The sequence below is a fragment of the Panulirus ornatus genome, chromosome 40 (assembly GCF_036320965.1).
Source record: "Panulirus ornatus isolate Po-2019 chromosome 40, ASM3632096v1, whole genome shotgun sequence".
In the NCBI taxonomy this organism is placed as follows: Eukaryota; Metazoa; Arthropoda; class Malacostraca; order Decapoda; family Palinuridae; genus Panulirus; species Panulirus ornatus.
Window position 1 is genome coordinate 7,660,210 of NC_092263.1, and position 17,250 is coordinate 7,677,459.

At 42.4% G+C, this 17,250-nt stretch overlaps 1 protein-coding gene across 1 annotated transcript in view; it reads right to left on the reverse strand.

The window, feature by feature from the left end:
* LOC139761335 (uncharacterized) overlaps positions 1-17,250 on the reverse strand; it is a 184,945-nt gene that overhangs the window by 159,306 nt on the left and 8,389 nt on the right. Inside the window, exon 2 of the mRNA XM_071685402.1 lies at positions 13,786-14,617. Within this exon, the coding sequence (XP_071541503.1) occupies positions 13,786-13,957 (172 nt within the window). The 5' untranslated portion in view covers positions 13,958-14,617. The remainder of the gene's footprint in view (positions 1-13,785; positions 14,618-17,250) is intronic.

Here is a 17,250-nt window from a genome sequence, read left to right on the forward strand (position 1 = left end):
TACCCATTTTTGCTTTCCGAGATAATGTTCTCGACTTCCACACATTCTTCAAGGCCCCCAGAATTTTCGCCCCCTCCCCCACCCTATGATCCACTTCCGCTTCCATGGTTCCATCCGCTGCCAGATCCACTCCCAGATATCTAAAACACTTCACTTCCTCCAGTTTTTCTCCATTCAAACTCACCTCCCAATTGACTTGACCCTCACCCCTACTGTACCTAATAACCTTGCTCTTATTCACATTTACTCTTAACTTTCTTCTTCCACACACTTTACCAAACTCAGTCACCAGCTTCTGCAGTTTCTCACATGAATCAGCCACCAGCGCTGTATCATCAGCGAACAACAACTGACTCACTTCCCAAGCTCTCTCATCCCGAACAGACTTCATACTTTCCCCCTCTTTCCAAAACTCTTGCATTCACCTCCCTAACAACCCCATCCATAAACAAATTAAACAACCATGGAGACATCACACACCCCTGCCGCAAACCTACATTCACTGAGAACCAATCACTTTCCTCTCTTCCTACACGTACACATGCCTTACATCCTCGATAAAAACTTTTCACTGCTTCTAACAACTTTCCTCCCACACCATATATTCTTAATACCTTCCACATATATATATATATATATATATATATATATATATATATATATATATATATATATATATATATATATATATATATATATCTTTCTTTCTTTCATTCAAACTATTCGCCATTTCCCGCATTAGCGAGGTAGCGTTAAGAACAGAGGACTGGGCCTTTGAGGGAATACCCTCACCTGGCCCCCTTCTCTGTTCCTTCTTTTGGAAAAAAAAAAAAAAAAAAAACGAGAGGGGGAGGATTTCCAGCCCCCCGCTCCCTCCCCTTTTAGTCGCCTTCTACGACACGCAGGGAATACGTGGCAAGTATTCTTAATCCCCTATCCCCAGGGGGAATATATATATATATATATATATATATATATATATATATATATATATATATATGCGTTGGCCAGCTTGCCCTCTGGTGGAATGTGTCCACACTATCCTGGTGCACACACACACTGCAATATGTTATGATGGGATTTATCGCTGTTGGAAATACTGTGTGGGATTTACCGTGCGTTCCAGGTATCGTAGAGTTATCGTGGCCTGAGCTGTATATGATCTATTGTACTGGAACTACTGTATTGTGTTCCAGGTATCGTAGAGTTATCGTGGCCTGAGCTGTATATGATCTATTGTACTGGGACTACTGTATTGTGTTCCAGGTATCGTAGAGTTATCGTGGCCTGACATGCTCTGGTATACTGGAACGCGTGTGTGTGTGTGTGTGTGTCTGTGTGTGTGTATTGCAGCTATCGTAATGGTATCGTGGCCTCCGCTGGGCGTGTTCTCTTCTCTCAGTAGATCTCACTTTAACATGTTGTTATACGCGTCGTAAACATAACAAATTAGTATTGTGAACTGCTTTCTGACGTGTGTCAATACCTGTGTGTATTGCTATAGTCTATAACACAGGGGCTATATATTATTGCTATAGTCTATGACACAGGGGCTATATAGTATTGCTATAGTCTATGACACAGGGGCTATATAGTATTGCTATAGTCTATAACACAGGGGCTATATAGTATTGCTATAGTCTATGACACAGGGGCTATATAGTATTGCTATAGTCTATGACACAGGGGCTATATAGTATTGCTATAGTCTATAACACAGGGGCTATATAGTATTGCTATAGTCTATGACACAGGGGCTATATAGTATTGCTATAGTCTATGACACAGGGGCTATATAGTATTGCTATAGTCTATAACACAGGGGCTATATAGTATTGCTATAGTCTATGACACAGGGGCTATATAGTATTGCTATAGTCTATGACACAGGGGCTATATAGTATTGCTATAGTCTATGACACAGGGGCTATATAGTATTGCTATAGTCTATGACACAGGGGCTATATAGTATTGCTATAGTCTATGACACAGGGGCTATATAGTATTGCTATAGTCTATGACACAGGGGCTATATAGTATTGCTATAGTCTATAACACAGGGGCTATATAGTATTGCTATAGTCTATGACACAGGGGCTATATAGTATTGCTATAGTCTATGACACAGGGGCTATATAGTATTGCTATAGTCTATGACACAGGGGCTATATAGTATTGCTATAGTCTATGACACAGGGGCTATATAGTATTGCTATAGTCTATGACACAGGGGCTATATAGTATTGCTATAGTCTATAACACAGGGGCTATATAGTATTGCTATAGTCTATGACACAGGGGCTATATAGTATTGCTATAGTCTATGACACAGGGGCTATATAGTATTGCTATAGTCTATAACACAGGGGCTATATAGTATTGCTATAGTCTATGACACAGGGGCTATATAGTATTGCTCTAGTCTATGACACAGGGGCTATATAGTATTGCTATAGTCTATGACACAGGGGCTATATAGTATTGCTATAGTCTATAACACAGGGGCTATATAGTATTGCTATAGTCTATGACACAGGGGCTATATACTATTGCTATAGTCTATGACACAGGGGCTATATAGTATTGCTATAGTCTATGACACAGGGGCTATATAGTATTGCTATAGTCTATGACACAGGGGCTATATAGTATTGCTATAGTCTATGACACAGGGGCTATATAGTATTGCTATAGTCTATGACACAGGGGCTATATAGTATTGCTATAGTCTATGACACAGGGGCTATATAGTATTGCTATAGTCTATAACACAGGGGCTATATAGTATTGCTATAGTCTATGACACAGGGGCTATATAGTATTGCTATAGTCTATGACACAGGGGCTATATAGTATTGCTATAGTCTATAACACAGGGGCTATATAGTATTGCTATAGTCTATGACACAGGGGCTATATAGTATTGCTATAGTCTATGACACAGGGGCTATATAGTATTGCTATAGTCTATGACACAGGGGCTATATAGTATTGCTATAGTCTATGACACAGGGGCTATATAGTATTGCTATAGTCTATAACACAGGGGCTATATAGTATTGCTATAGTCTATGACACAGGGGCTATATAGTATTGCTATAGTCTATGACACAGGGGCTATATATTATTGCTATAGTCTATGACACAGGGGCTATATAGTATTGCTATAGTCTATGACACAGGGGCTATATAGTATTGCTATAGTCTATGACACAGGGGCTATATAGTATTGCTATAGTCTATGACACAGGGGCTATATAGTATTGCTATAGTCTATGACACAGGGGCTATATAGTATTGCTATAGTCTATGACACAGGGGCTATATATTATTGCTATAGTCTATGACACAGGGGCTATATAGTATTGCTATAGTCTATGACACAGGGGCTATATAGTATTGCTATAGTCTATAACACAGGGGCTATATAGTATTGCTATAGTCTATGACACAGGGGCTATATAGTATTGCTATAGTCTATGACACAGGGGCTATATATTATTGCTATAGTCTATGACACAGGGGCTATATAGTATTGCTCTAGTCTATGACACAGGGGCTATATAGTATTGCTATAGTCTATGACACAGGGGCTATATAGTATTGCTATAGTCTATGACACAGGGGCTATATAGTATTGCTATAGTCTATGACACAGGGGCTATATAGTATTGCTATAGTCTATGACACAGGGGCTATATATTATTGCTATAGTCTATGACACAGGGGCTATATAGTATTGCTATAGTCTATGACACAGGGGCTATATAGTATTGCTATAGTCTATGACACAGGGGCTATATAGTATTGCTATAGTCTATAACACAGGGGCTATATAGTATTGCTATAGTCTATGACACAGGGGCTATATACTATTGCTATAGTCTATGACACAGGGGCTATATAGTATTGCTATAGTCTATGACACAGGGGCTATATAGTATTGCTATAGTCTATGACACAGGGGCTATATAGTATTGCTATAGTCTATGACACAGGGGCTATATAGCATTGCTATAGTCTATGACACAGGGGCTATATAGTATTGCTATAGTCTATGACACAGGGGCTATATAGTATTGCTATAGTCTATGACACAGGGGCTATATAGTATTGCTATAGTCTATGACACAGGGGCTATATAGTATTGCTATAGTCTATGACACAGGGGCTATATAGTTTTGCCATAGTCTATGACACTGGGGCTATATAGTATTGCTATAGTCTATAACACAGGGGCTATATAGTATTGCTATAGTCTATGACACAGGGGCTATATAGTATTGCTATAGTCTATGACACAGGGGCTATATAGTATTGCTATAGTCTATGACACAGGGGCTATATAGTATTGCCATAGTCTATGACACTGGGGCTATATAGTATTGCTATAGTCTATGACACAGGGGCTATATAGTATTGCTATAGTCTATGACACAGGGGCTATATAGTATTGCTATAGTCTATGACACAGGGGCTATATAGAATTGACCCAGCCTACAAACATGGCTGTTTTCTGGAATAGAAACACTTGACGATTTATTATGATATAAGATCATTATAAATGGATTTTCCTTATAACTTGGTCATATATATATATATATATATATATATATATATATATATATATATATATATATATATATATATATATACATATGCATATACAAAAACGCCCACACACGCACATATACATACCTATACATTTCAACGTAAACATACATATACATACTCAGATATATATATATATATATATATATATATATATATATATATATATATATATATATATATTCATATCCATTCCCCCCGCCACACATGAAATGACAACCCCCTCCCCCCGCATGTGCGCGAGGTAGCGCTAGGAAAAGACAACAAAGGCCCCATTCGTTCACACTGTCTCTAGCTGTCATGTAATAATGCACCGAAACCACAGCTCCCTTTCCACATCCAGCCCCCACAAAACTTTCCATGGTTTACCCCAGACGCTTCACATGCCCTGGTTCAACCCATTGACAGCACGTCGACCCCAGTATACCACATCGTTCCAATTCACTCTCTCTCTCTCTCTCTCTCTCTCTCTCTATATATATATATATATATATATATATATATATATATATATATATATATATATATATATATATATATATAAAACATAATTTACCCCAGACGCTTCACATGCCCTGGTTCAATCCATTGACAAGCACGTCGACCCCGGTATACCACATCGTTCCAATTCACTCCATGTATATATATACATCTAAAACATAATTTCCTCAGTAAACTTGAGGTTTACTTGGCTAAGACGTGAAGAGATTAATGACAGAGATAATTAACTGGGCTCTAATAAGATCCGGGTTAACATATTGGGCTGGCCGGGTCCCTGAGCCACCAGACTTTGTATATATACACACCTACGTCACCTGCAGGTGTCCCCCAACTGTGTGTATGTGTGTGTGTGTGTGTGTGTGTGTGTGTGTGTGTGCGTGGGAGCGCCATTCATCTTAAACTCTGTTATTGGCCTGGTCTGATTGCTGAACTTAATGTACCTTGGAGGTGACCTACGCCCATGGTACGGGGGTGGGTGTGTGACCCACGCCCACGGTATGGGGGTGTGGGGGTGACCCACGCCCATGGTACGGTGGGTTGAGTGACCCACGCCTACGGTACGGGGGTGGGGTGACCCACGCCCATGGTACGGGGGAATGGGGTGACCCACGCCCATGGTACGGGGGGTTGAGTGACCCACGCCCATGGTACGGGGGTTTGAGTGACCCACGCCCATGGTACGGGGGGTGACCCACGCCCATGGTACGGGGGAGTGGGGTGACCCACGCCCATGGTACGGGGGAATGGGGTGACCCACGCCCATGGTACGGGGGGTGGGGTGACCCACGCCCATGTTACGGGGGAGTGGGGTGACCCACGCCCATGGTACGGGGGGGTGACCCACGCCCATAGTACAGGGGGTTGACCCACGCCCATGGTACGGGAGTGGGGTGACCCACGCCCATGTTACGGGGGTGTGGGGGTGACCCACGCCCATGGTACGGGAGTGGGGTGACCCACGCCCATGGTACGGGAGTGGGGGGGGTGTCGTAGTTCTTAGGTAGTGTGTACCTATACTAGTTCTCCTTCTAGTATACTTCTAGGTGGTGTGTGGTGTGTACCTCACTAGTACACAGTACTGACGGTACGAGGGTGTAGTTCTAGGTGGGTGTGTACCTCACTAGTACACAATACTGACGGTACGAGGGTGTAGTTCTTAGGTGGGTGTGTACCTCACTAGTACACAATACTGACGGTACGAGGGTGTAGTTCTTAGGTGGGTGTGTACCTCACTAGTACACAATACTGACGGTACGAGGGTGTAGTTCTTAGGTGGGTGTGTACCTCACTAGTACACAATACTGACGGTACGAGGGTGTAGTTCTAGGTGGGTGTGTGTACCTCACTAGCACACAATACTGACGGTACGAGGGTGTAGTTCTAGGTGGGTGTGTGTACCTCACTAGTACACAATACTGACGGTACGAGGGTGTAGTTCTAGGTGGGTGTGTGTACCTCACTAGTACACAATACTGACGGTACGAGGGTGTAGTTCTAGGTGGGTGTGTACCCCACTAGTACACAATACTGACGGTACGAGGGTGTAGTTCTAGGTGGGTGTGTACCTCGCTAGTACACAATACTGACGGTACGAGAGTGTAGTTCTAGGTGGGTGTGTGTACCTCACTAGTACACAATACTGACGGTACGAGGGTGTAGTTCTAGGTGGTGTGTGTACCTCACTAGTACACAATACTGACGGTACGAGGGTGTAGTTCTAGGTGGGTGTGTACCTCACTAGTACACAATACTGACGGTACGAGGGTGTAGTTCTAGGTGGGTGTGTGTACCTCACTAGTACACAATACTGACGGTACGAGGGTGTAGTTCTAGGTGGTGTGTGTACCTCACTAGTACACAATACTGACGGTACGAGGGTGTAGTTCTAGGTGGGTGTGTACCTCACTAGCACACAATACTGACGGTACGAGGGTGTAGTTCTAGGTGGGTGTGTACCTCACTAGTACACAGTACTGACGGTACGAGGGTGTAGTTCTAGGTGGGTGTGTACCTCACTAGTACACAGTACTGACGGTACGAGGGTGTAGTTCTAGGTGGTGTGTGTACCTCGCTAGTACACAATACTGACGGTACGAGGGTGTAGTTCTAGGTGGGTGTGTACCTCACTAGTACACAATACTGACGGTACGAGGGTGTAGTTCTAGGTGGGTGTGTGTACCTCACTAGTACACAATACTGACGGTACGAGGGTGTAGTTCTAGGTGGGTGTGTGTACCTCACTAGTACACAATACTGACGGTACGAGGGTGTAGTTCTAGGTGGTGTGTGTACCTCGCTTGTACCAACGGTACAGGTCAACATCCACTGATGTCCCCACGTGAAGCGACCAGGAACAAGACCATGGGAGCTGTACCTGCATATATACCTCAACTCCCACAGTAGCCCATATATACCTCAACTCCCACAGTAACCCATATAAACCTCAACTCCCACAGTAGTCCATATATACCTCAACTCCCATAGCCCATATATACCTCAGCTCCCACAGTAGCCCATATATACCTCAACTCCCACAGTAGTCCATATATACCTCAACTCCCATAGCCCATATATACCTCAACTCCCACAGTAGCCCATATATACCTCAACTCCCACAGTAGCCCATATATACATCAACTCCCACAGTAGCCCATATATACCTCAACTCCCACAGTAGTCCATATATACCTCAACTCCCACAGTAGTCCATATATACCTCAACTCCCACAGTAGCCCATATATACCTCAACTCCCACAGTAGTCCATATATACCTCAACTCCCACAGTAGCCCATATATACCTCAACTCCCACAGTAGCCCATATATACCTCAACTCCCACAGTAGTCCATTTATACCTCAACTCCCACAGTAGCCCATATATACCTCAACTCCCACAGTAGCCCATATATACCTCAACTCCCACAGTAGACCATATATACCTCAACACCCACAGTAGCCCATATATACCTCAACTCCCACAGTAGTCCATATATACCTCAACTCCCACAGTAGCCCATATATACCTCAGCTCCCACAGTAGCCCATATATACCTCATCTCCCACAGTAGCCCATATATACCTCAACTCCCACAGTAGCCCATATATACACAGTAGCCCATATATACCTGAACTCCCACAGTAGCCCATATGTACCTCATCTCCCACAGTAGCCCATATATACCTCACCTCCCACAGTAGCCCATATATACCTCAACTCCCACAGTAGCCCATATATACCTCAACTCCCACAGTAGCCCATATATATACCTCAACTCCCACAGTATCCCATATATAACTGAGCTCCCACAATAGCCCATATATACCTCAACTCCCACAGTAGCCCATATATACCTCAACTCCCACAGTAGTCCATATATATACCTCAACTCCCACAGTAGCCCATATATATACCTCAACTCCCACAGTAGCCCATATATAACTGAGCTCCCACAGTAGTCCATATATACCTCAACTCCCACAGTAGCTCATATGTACCTCAACTCCTACAGTAGCCCATATATATACCTCAACTCCCACAGTATCCCATATATAACTGAGCTCCCACAATAGCCCATATATACCTCAACTCCCACAGTAGCCCATATATACCTCAACTCCCACAGTAGTCCATATATACATCTCCCACAGTAGCCCATATATACCTGAACTCCCACAGTAGCCCATATATACCTCAACTCCCACAGTATCCCATATATATAACTGAGCTCCCACAGTAGCCCATATATACCTCAACTCCCACAGTAGCTCATGTGTACCTCAACTCCCACAGTAGCCCATATATACATCTCCCACAGTAGCCCATATATACCTGAACTCCCAGAGTAGCCCATATATACCTCAACTCCCACAGTAGGCCATATATACCTCAACTCCCACAATAGCCCATATATACCTTAACTCCCACAGTAGCCCATATATACCTTAACTCCCACAGTAGCCCATATATACCTGAACTCCCACAGTAGCCCATATATACCTCAACTCCCACAGTAGCCCATATATACCTCAACTCCCACAGTAGCCCATATATAATTCAACTCCCACAGTAGCCCATATATAACAACTCCCACAGTAGCCCATATATACCTCAACTCCCACAATAGCCCATATATAATTCAACTCCCACAGCAGCCCGTATATACCTCATCTCCCACAGTAGCCCATATATACCTCAACTCCCACAATAGCCCATATATAATTCAACTCCCACAGCAGCCCTTATATACCTCATCTCCCACAGTAGCCCATATATACCTCAACTCCCACAATAGCCCATATATAATTCAACTCCCACAGTAGCCCATATATAACTTAACTCCCACAGTAGCCTATATATACCTCAACTTCCACATTAGTCCATATATATCTCAACTCCCACAGTAGCCCATATATAACTTAACTCCCACAGTAGCCCATATATACCTCAACTCCCACAATAGCCCATATATAATTCAACTCCCACAGCAGCCCGTATATACCTCATCTCCCACAGTAGCCCATATATACCTCAACTCCCACAATAGCCCATATATAATTCAACTCCCACAGTAGCCCATATATAACTTAACTCCCACAGTAGCCCATATATACCTCAACTTCCACATTAGTCCATATATATCTCAACTCCCACAGTAGCCCATATATAACTTAACTTCCACAGTAGCCCATATATACCTCAACTCCCACAATAGCCCATATATAATTCAAATCCCACAGCAGTCCATATATACCTCATCTCCCACAGTAGCCCATATATACCTCAACTCCCACAATAGCCCATATATAATTCAACTCCCACAGTAGCCCATATATAACTTAACTCCCACAGTAGCCCATATATACCTCAACTTCCACATTAGTCCATATATATCTCAACTCCACAATAGCCAATATATACCTCATATTTAGCCCAAATGGTGTCCTAGCTTCGTCTCTTCGTTGTATATCAACTGACTGTTACATTTCTCTCTTGTGTCCTCCCTGATGATGTGATTATTACACGAAAGTGCACTTGGGAACTTATCGTGTTTCATTTTCCCCGTGGACTCACAGGAATATATATATATATATATATATATATATATATATATATATATATATATATATATATATATATATATATATATACCTTTCTTAAAAACACTTTTTGCACCTCTGTTATATATACAACATCGTATAATGGCTTGTGATAATGGACAACGGCGCCCCGGGGGGGTAGGTCCACTTGATGGAACGGGGCAATACAAACCAGGGAGCTGTTCCTTCCTGGGGGCCGCCGCCCGCCCGCCCGCAACCAACCATTTCACTCCAAGTTATTACCCTCCCCTCTCTTCCCCTCTCCTCCCCTCTCTTCCCCTCTCTTCCCCTCTCCTCCCCTCTCTTACCCTCTCTTCCCCTCTCCTCCTCCTCCTCTGGCCCCCCAGGCTTTATGCAGCTGCTGCCCATCCGACTTATAGTGGGCGAGATGGTCGGCTCCTCCCTCTGTGTACGTCTCTCTCTCTCTCTCTTTATCTCTCTCTATCTCTATCTATCTATCTATCTGTCTATATATATATATATATATATATATATATATATATATATATATATATATATATATATATATATATATATATTTACGTGTGAGCGTCGAAGTGTGTACGTGTGTTTGAGTAGAGAGAGAGAGAGAGAGAGAGAGAGAGAGAGAGAGAGAGAGAGAGAGAGAGAGAGACAGACAGACGGACAGAGTTTGTATTGTCTGTTGTATGAATGTATATATATTTATATATATATTCATAATATTCATATATATATATATATATATATATATATATATATATATATATATATATATATATATATATATATATATATTCATAATTACATGATAGATATAACTCTATTCATTCTATATTGTTACGACTAATGACACACACACACACACACACACACACACACACACACACACACACAACCTCAATATAGAACTTGGTTCTAATTCTAACTCTGCCACTCGGGTTTGACTTCTCCTCCCCGAATGTGACATTTACTATAGGACTGTACCATATATACATACCCCCCCACACACCACACCCCACACCCCCCACACACACCACACCCCACACCCGCACCACCTATCCATACCTCCCTCCGCTGTACCACTGTCTGTGTTCAGCCAGTGTGCTGCCCAGTCCTGACCACATTGCTCCCTGGTTCGAACCTAGGCTCAGGTTTCGAACATGCAACGTTGTATGTCACATGTTTACCAAATGGCGTCCTAGCTTCGTCTCTTCGTTGTATATCAACTGACTGTTATATTTCTCTCTTGTGTCTCCCCTGATGATGTGATTATTACACGAAAGTGCACTTGGGAACTTATCGTGTTTCATTTTCCCCGTGGATTCATAGGAATATACTTGATCACGCGGAAAATTGTGATCCTTTCCAGTATATATATATATATATATATATATATATATATATATATATATATATATGTATATGTATATAGCTTTCTTTTACTTTCGTTCATACTATTCGCCATTTCCCGCATTAGCGAGGTAGCGTTAAGAACAGAGGACTGGACCTTTGAGGGAAATCCTCACCAGGACCCCTTCTCTGTTCCTTCTTTTGGAAAATTTAAAAAAAAAAAAACGAGAGAAGGATTTCCAGCCCCCTACGACACGCAGGGAATACCACATCGTTCCTGTTCACTCTATTCCTTGCACGCATTTCATCCTCCTGCATGCTTAGGCCCCGATTGCTTAAAATCTTTTTCACTCCATCCTTCCAGCTCCAATTTGGTCTCCCACTTCTCTTCGTTCCCTCCACCTCTGACACATATATCCTCTTGGTCAATCTTTCCTCACTCATTCTCTCCATGTGACCAAACCATTTCAAAACACCCTCTTCTGCCCTCTCAACCACACTCTTTTTATTTCCACACATCTCTCTTACCCTTACATTACTTACTCGATCAAACTACCTCACACCACATATTGTCCTCAACCATTTCCAACACATCCACCCTCCTCCGCACAACCCTATCTACAGCCCACGCCTCGCAACCATATAACATTGTTGGAACCACTATTCCTTCAAACATACCCATTTTTGCTTTCCGAGATAATGTTCTCGCCTTCCACGCATTTTTCACCGCTCCCAGAACTTTCGCCCCTTCCCTACCCTGTGACTCACTTCCGCTTCCATGGTTCCATCTGCTGCCAAATCCATTCCCAGATATCCAAAACACTCCACTTCCTCCAGTTTTTCTCCATTCAAACTTACCTCCCGACTTGTCCCTCAACCCTACTGTACCTAATAACCTTCACATTTACTCTCAGCTTTCTTCTTTCACACACTTTACCAAACTCAGTCACCAGCTTCTGCAGTTTCTCATCCGAATCAGCCACCAGCGCCGTATCATCAGCGAACAACAACTGACTCACTTCCCAAGCCCTCTCATCCACAACAGACTGCATACTTGCCCCTCTCTCCAGAACTCTTGCATTTACCTCCCTAACAACCCCATCCATGAACAAATTAAACAACCATGGAGACATCTCGCACCCCTGCCGCAAACCGACATTCACTGAGAACCAATCACTTTCCTCTATTCCTACTCGTGCACATGCCTTACATCCTCGATAAAAACTTTTCACTGCTTCTAGCAATTTGCCACCCACACCATATCCTCTTCATACCTTCCACAAAGCATCTCTTTCCACTCAGTCACATGCATTCTCTAATACCATAAATACTGCATACAAATCCATTTGCTTTTCTAAGTATTTCTCACATATATTCTTCAAAGCAAACACCTGATCCACATATCCTCTACCACTTCTGAAACCACACTGCTCTTCCCCAATCTGATGCTCTGTACGTGCCTTCACCCTCTCAGTCAATACCCTCCCATATAATTTACCAGGAATACTCAACAAACTTATACCTCTGTAATTTGAGCACTCACCTTTATCCCCTTTGCCTTTGTACAATGGCACTATGCAAGCATTCTGCCAATCCTCAGGCACCTCACCATGAGTCATACATACATTAAATAACCTTACCAACCAGTCAACAATACAGTCACCCCCTTTTTTAATAAATTCCACTGCAATACCATCCAAACCTGCTGCCTTGCCGGCTTTCATCTTCCGCAAAGCTTTCACTAACTCTTCTCTGTTTACCAAATCATTTTCCCTAACCCTCTCACTTTGCACACCACTTCGACCAAAACACCCTGTACCTGCCACTCTATCATCAAACACACCAAACACACACACACACACACACACACACACACACACACACACATATATATATGTATATATATCACGTGATGCCTTCCTGACAGCTGGATTCGAACCGGTAACATTTGTGTGAAAGCTAGCGACGCTAACACCATGGCTCTGGAGCGGTTGGACTCCTGCTGTCAGCAGGGCATTGAAATTGTACGTCCATTACAATATATATATATATATATATGTGTGTGTGTGTGTGTGTGTGTGTGTGATTTTGTATATTCTTATTCGTCCTTTTCCTTCCCATTTTCCTCTCTATATAAACATTTCTCTCTTCCACACTTCCCTCTTTCCTCTCCACTGTGTGCCAGCTGATCATCTGTTGTGGTCTATTCCCCCCCCAAAATCAATGGTTGGTTCCCCACTTACCTTCAGCTAGTCCAGGCGAGACCACTGGCGTCTGATGGTCCTCCTGTATCTGTCCAGAGCAGCCTCTCAGCTGCACCACCACCACCAACAGCTGCACCACCAGCAGCAACAACAGCTTCTTCAGCTGCTGGAGTCCACGGTATAATAACGCCACAAAATCTTGACCACACATTTTCAGCCTTTAACACCAAAAATCCTTTTTCCTATATAGATATATTTTATTTATCCGTTGTCAGTAGCTATATATATATATACATATATATCTTTTTTTTCACTTATCCGGATTTTTATCTCTTTATCCGGGAGTATTGTCCTCATATCCGACATCCATTTCTCTGTGTTTTTAATACTGTTGTATATCCTGTAATTCGGCCATAGCGACCGTTTTCTAATCCAAAAAGAATGGGAAATATCTGACGTTTTTCTTCACTGAAGTTCTCTTGATAGGCCAACTCTTTTCTTTTTCTAATATATCGTTTTTTCTTCACATTATCATTTATTTATTTTTTCCCCCATCACACTATTATTTATTTCCCCCCCTTTATCCGTCATTAAATCATCTTTTTTTTTCTTTTCTTTTCTTTTATTCGTCACTGAAGAACACGCCAGACAACATCGCTGCTGGTGAAGGTGAGGCTAAACTCAAGTATTTCTTCACCACTCCGGCCGTTACCTATGGCCACTGTGTGGGTCAGTTACGGGTTAGCTGCGGGTGAACAGGTTTCACTGGGGGTCTGCTGAGTGGTTAAGTTAGCGTGCGAATTGGCCCTTAGCATAGTTATCTGCCCTTAGCTTGTACGGCGAGACTCGGTTATGGCTCCTTGAGGTCTGGCTGGAATGGGAAGGATAGATACAAGATTTTGATTTTTCTAAAGTTATATATATATATATATATATATATATATATATATATATATATATATATATATATATATATATATATATATGTTTACCAAGTGGCGTCCTAGCTACGTCTCTTCGTTGTATATCAATTGACGGTTATATTTCTCTCTTGTGTCTCCCCTGATGATGTGATTATTACACGAAAGTGCACTTGGGAACTTATCGTGTATCATTTCCCCGTGGACTTATAGGAATATATGTATATATATATATATATATATATATATATATATATATATATATATATATATATATATATATATATATATATCGTAAGAATAGTCACCTCGACTTTCATATTAGCTTCAATAAGTCACTTTCAGTCATTTTCATCCTAAACTCATAGTCTATGTCAAAATATTTGTCACTATTTTGTATGAATGAGAAATATAGTCATCTATTTCAAAGTCATATTCCAAGGTTTCCCCATATGCCATAGTCACCATCAATGTCTAAGTCAAGGCCTTGACTGGTCATCATCATCATCATCATCATCATCATCACTATTACAGTCGTCATTTTCTTTATATGACCTACATTGATGTGGTCCTTCTCAGTGTCACTATCATCACTATCATTGTCACCGCTATAATGACCCAGTGTCACTATCATCACTATCATTGTCACCGCTATAATGACCTAGTGTCACTATCATCACTATCATTATCACCGCTATAATGACCCAGTGTCACTATCATCACTATCATTGTCACCGCTATAATGACCCAATGTCACTATCATCACTATCATTGTCACCGCTATAATGACCTAGTGTCACTATCATCACTATCATCATCACTGCTATGATGACCCACATTGATGTGGTCCTTCTCTGTGTCACTATCATCACTATCATTGTCACCATTATAACGAGAGTGACCCACTATACCAGTCTCACTATACACCTCACTATCACAGTCAGTATAGCCAAAGGGGGAAAAAAAGGCCACAGATTTTAGAAAATTAGCAGCACTGATCCAATTGCCCCTCACCATCATCGCTATCCAATCACCATCCTCGGTACAGTCATCATCACTATCACCATCCAAGTCAATACGAGTGATGTTATCTTAACTATTCAACACCGTACTAAGGAGTCTCTCTCTCTCTCTCTCTCTCTCTCTCTCTCTCTCTCTCTCTCTCTCTCTCTCTCTCTCTCTCTCTCTCTCACAACTGCCATGAACTTGCGCGTCATACAGGTGAGGCGCCCCCCACCCACCCACACCACACACAACCACACCACACACCACACCACACCCACCACATTATACAATGTATTACCTGATTGTGGAGAGAGAGAGAGAGAGTAGGAGATAGAGAGAGAGTAGACTGATCTCAGGACTATCTCACATACCTCACAATCGTCTCTGCTACATCTCTCTCATCTCTGTCATGTCTACTTGGTCTCGTGGAAGTGCCATAAGTTGCGGTATACAGTAGGGCCTGACAGTCCCACACACTAACATGTACAAAATAATACACGTACACACAACAACCGACATCAGTATAAAGATATCTGGGAGTTGTGGTTAGAGGAGAGAGAGGAGAGGAGAGGAGAGAAGGAGAGAGTGAAGAGTAGAGAGGTATGTGGAGTAGTGTATAAGTATTGGCCTAAATGAGGTGGATGAATAGTAAGGGCATTGTGAGGTTGTAGGTACATAAGGGTGTGGAGTGTAGTATAAGTAAGGGTTGTAGAAAGTGGTATCAGTAAGGGTTGTGGAGTAGTGGTATAAGTAAGGGTTGTGGAGTAGTGGTATAAGTAAGGGGTTGTGGAGTAGTGGTATAAGTAAGGGGTTGTGGAGTAGTGGTATAAGTAAGGGGTTGTGGAGTAGTGGTATAAGTAAGGGGTTGTGGAGTAGTGGTATAAGTAAGGGTTGTGGAGTAGTGGTATAAGTAAGGGGTTGTGGAGTAGTGGTATAAGTAAGGGGTTGTGGAGTAGTGGTATAAGTAAGGGGTTGTGGAGTAGTGGTATAAGTAAGGGGTTGTGGAGTAGTGGTATAAGTAAGGGGTTGTGGAGTAGTGGTATAAGTAAGGGGTTGTGGAGTAGTGGTATAAGTAAGGGGTTGTGGAGTAGTGGTATAAGTAAGGGGTTGTGGAGTAGTGGTATAAGTAAGGGGTTGTGGAGTAGTGGTATAAGTAAGGGGTTGTGGAGTAGTGGTATAAGTAAGGGGTTGTGGAGTAGTGGTATAAGTAAGTAAGGGTTGTGGAGTAGTGGTATAAGTAAGGGGTTGTGGAGTAGTGGTATAAGTAAGGGGTTGTGGAGTAGTGGTATAAGTAAGGGGTTGTGGAGTAGTGGTATAAGTAAGGGGTTGTGGAGTAGTGGTATAAGTAAGGGTTGTGGAGTAGTGGTATAAGTAAGGGGTTGTGGAGTAGTGGTATAAGTAAGGGGTTGTGGAGTAGTGGTATAAGTAGGGGTTGTGGAGTAGTGGTATAAGTAGGGGTTGTGGAGTAGTGGTATAAGTAAGGGGTTGTGGAGTAGTGGTATAAGTAAGGGGTTGTGGAGTAGTGGTATAAGTAAGGGGTTGTGGAGTAGTGGTATAAGTAAGGGGTTGTGGAGTAGTG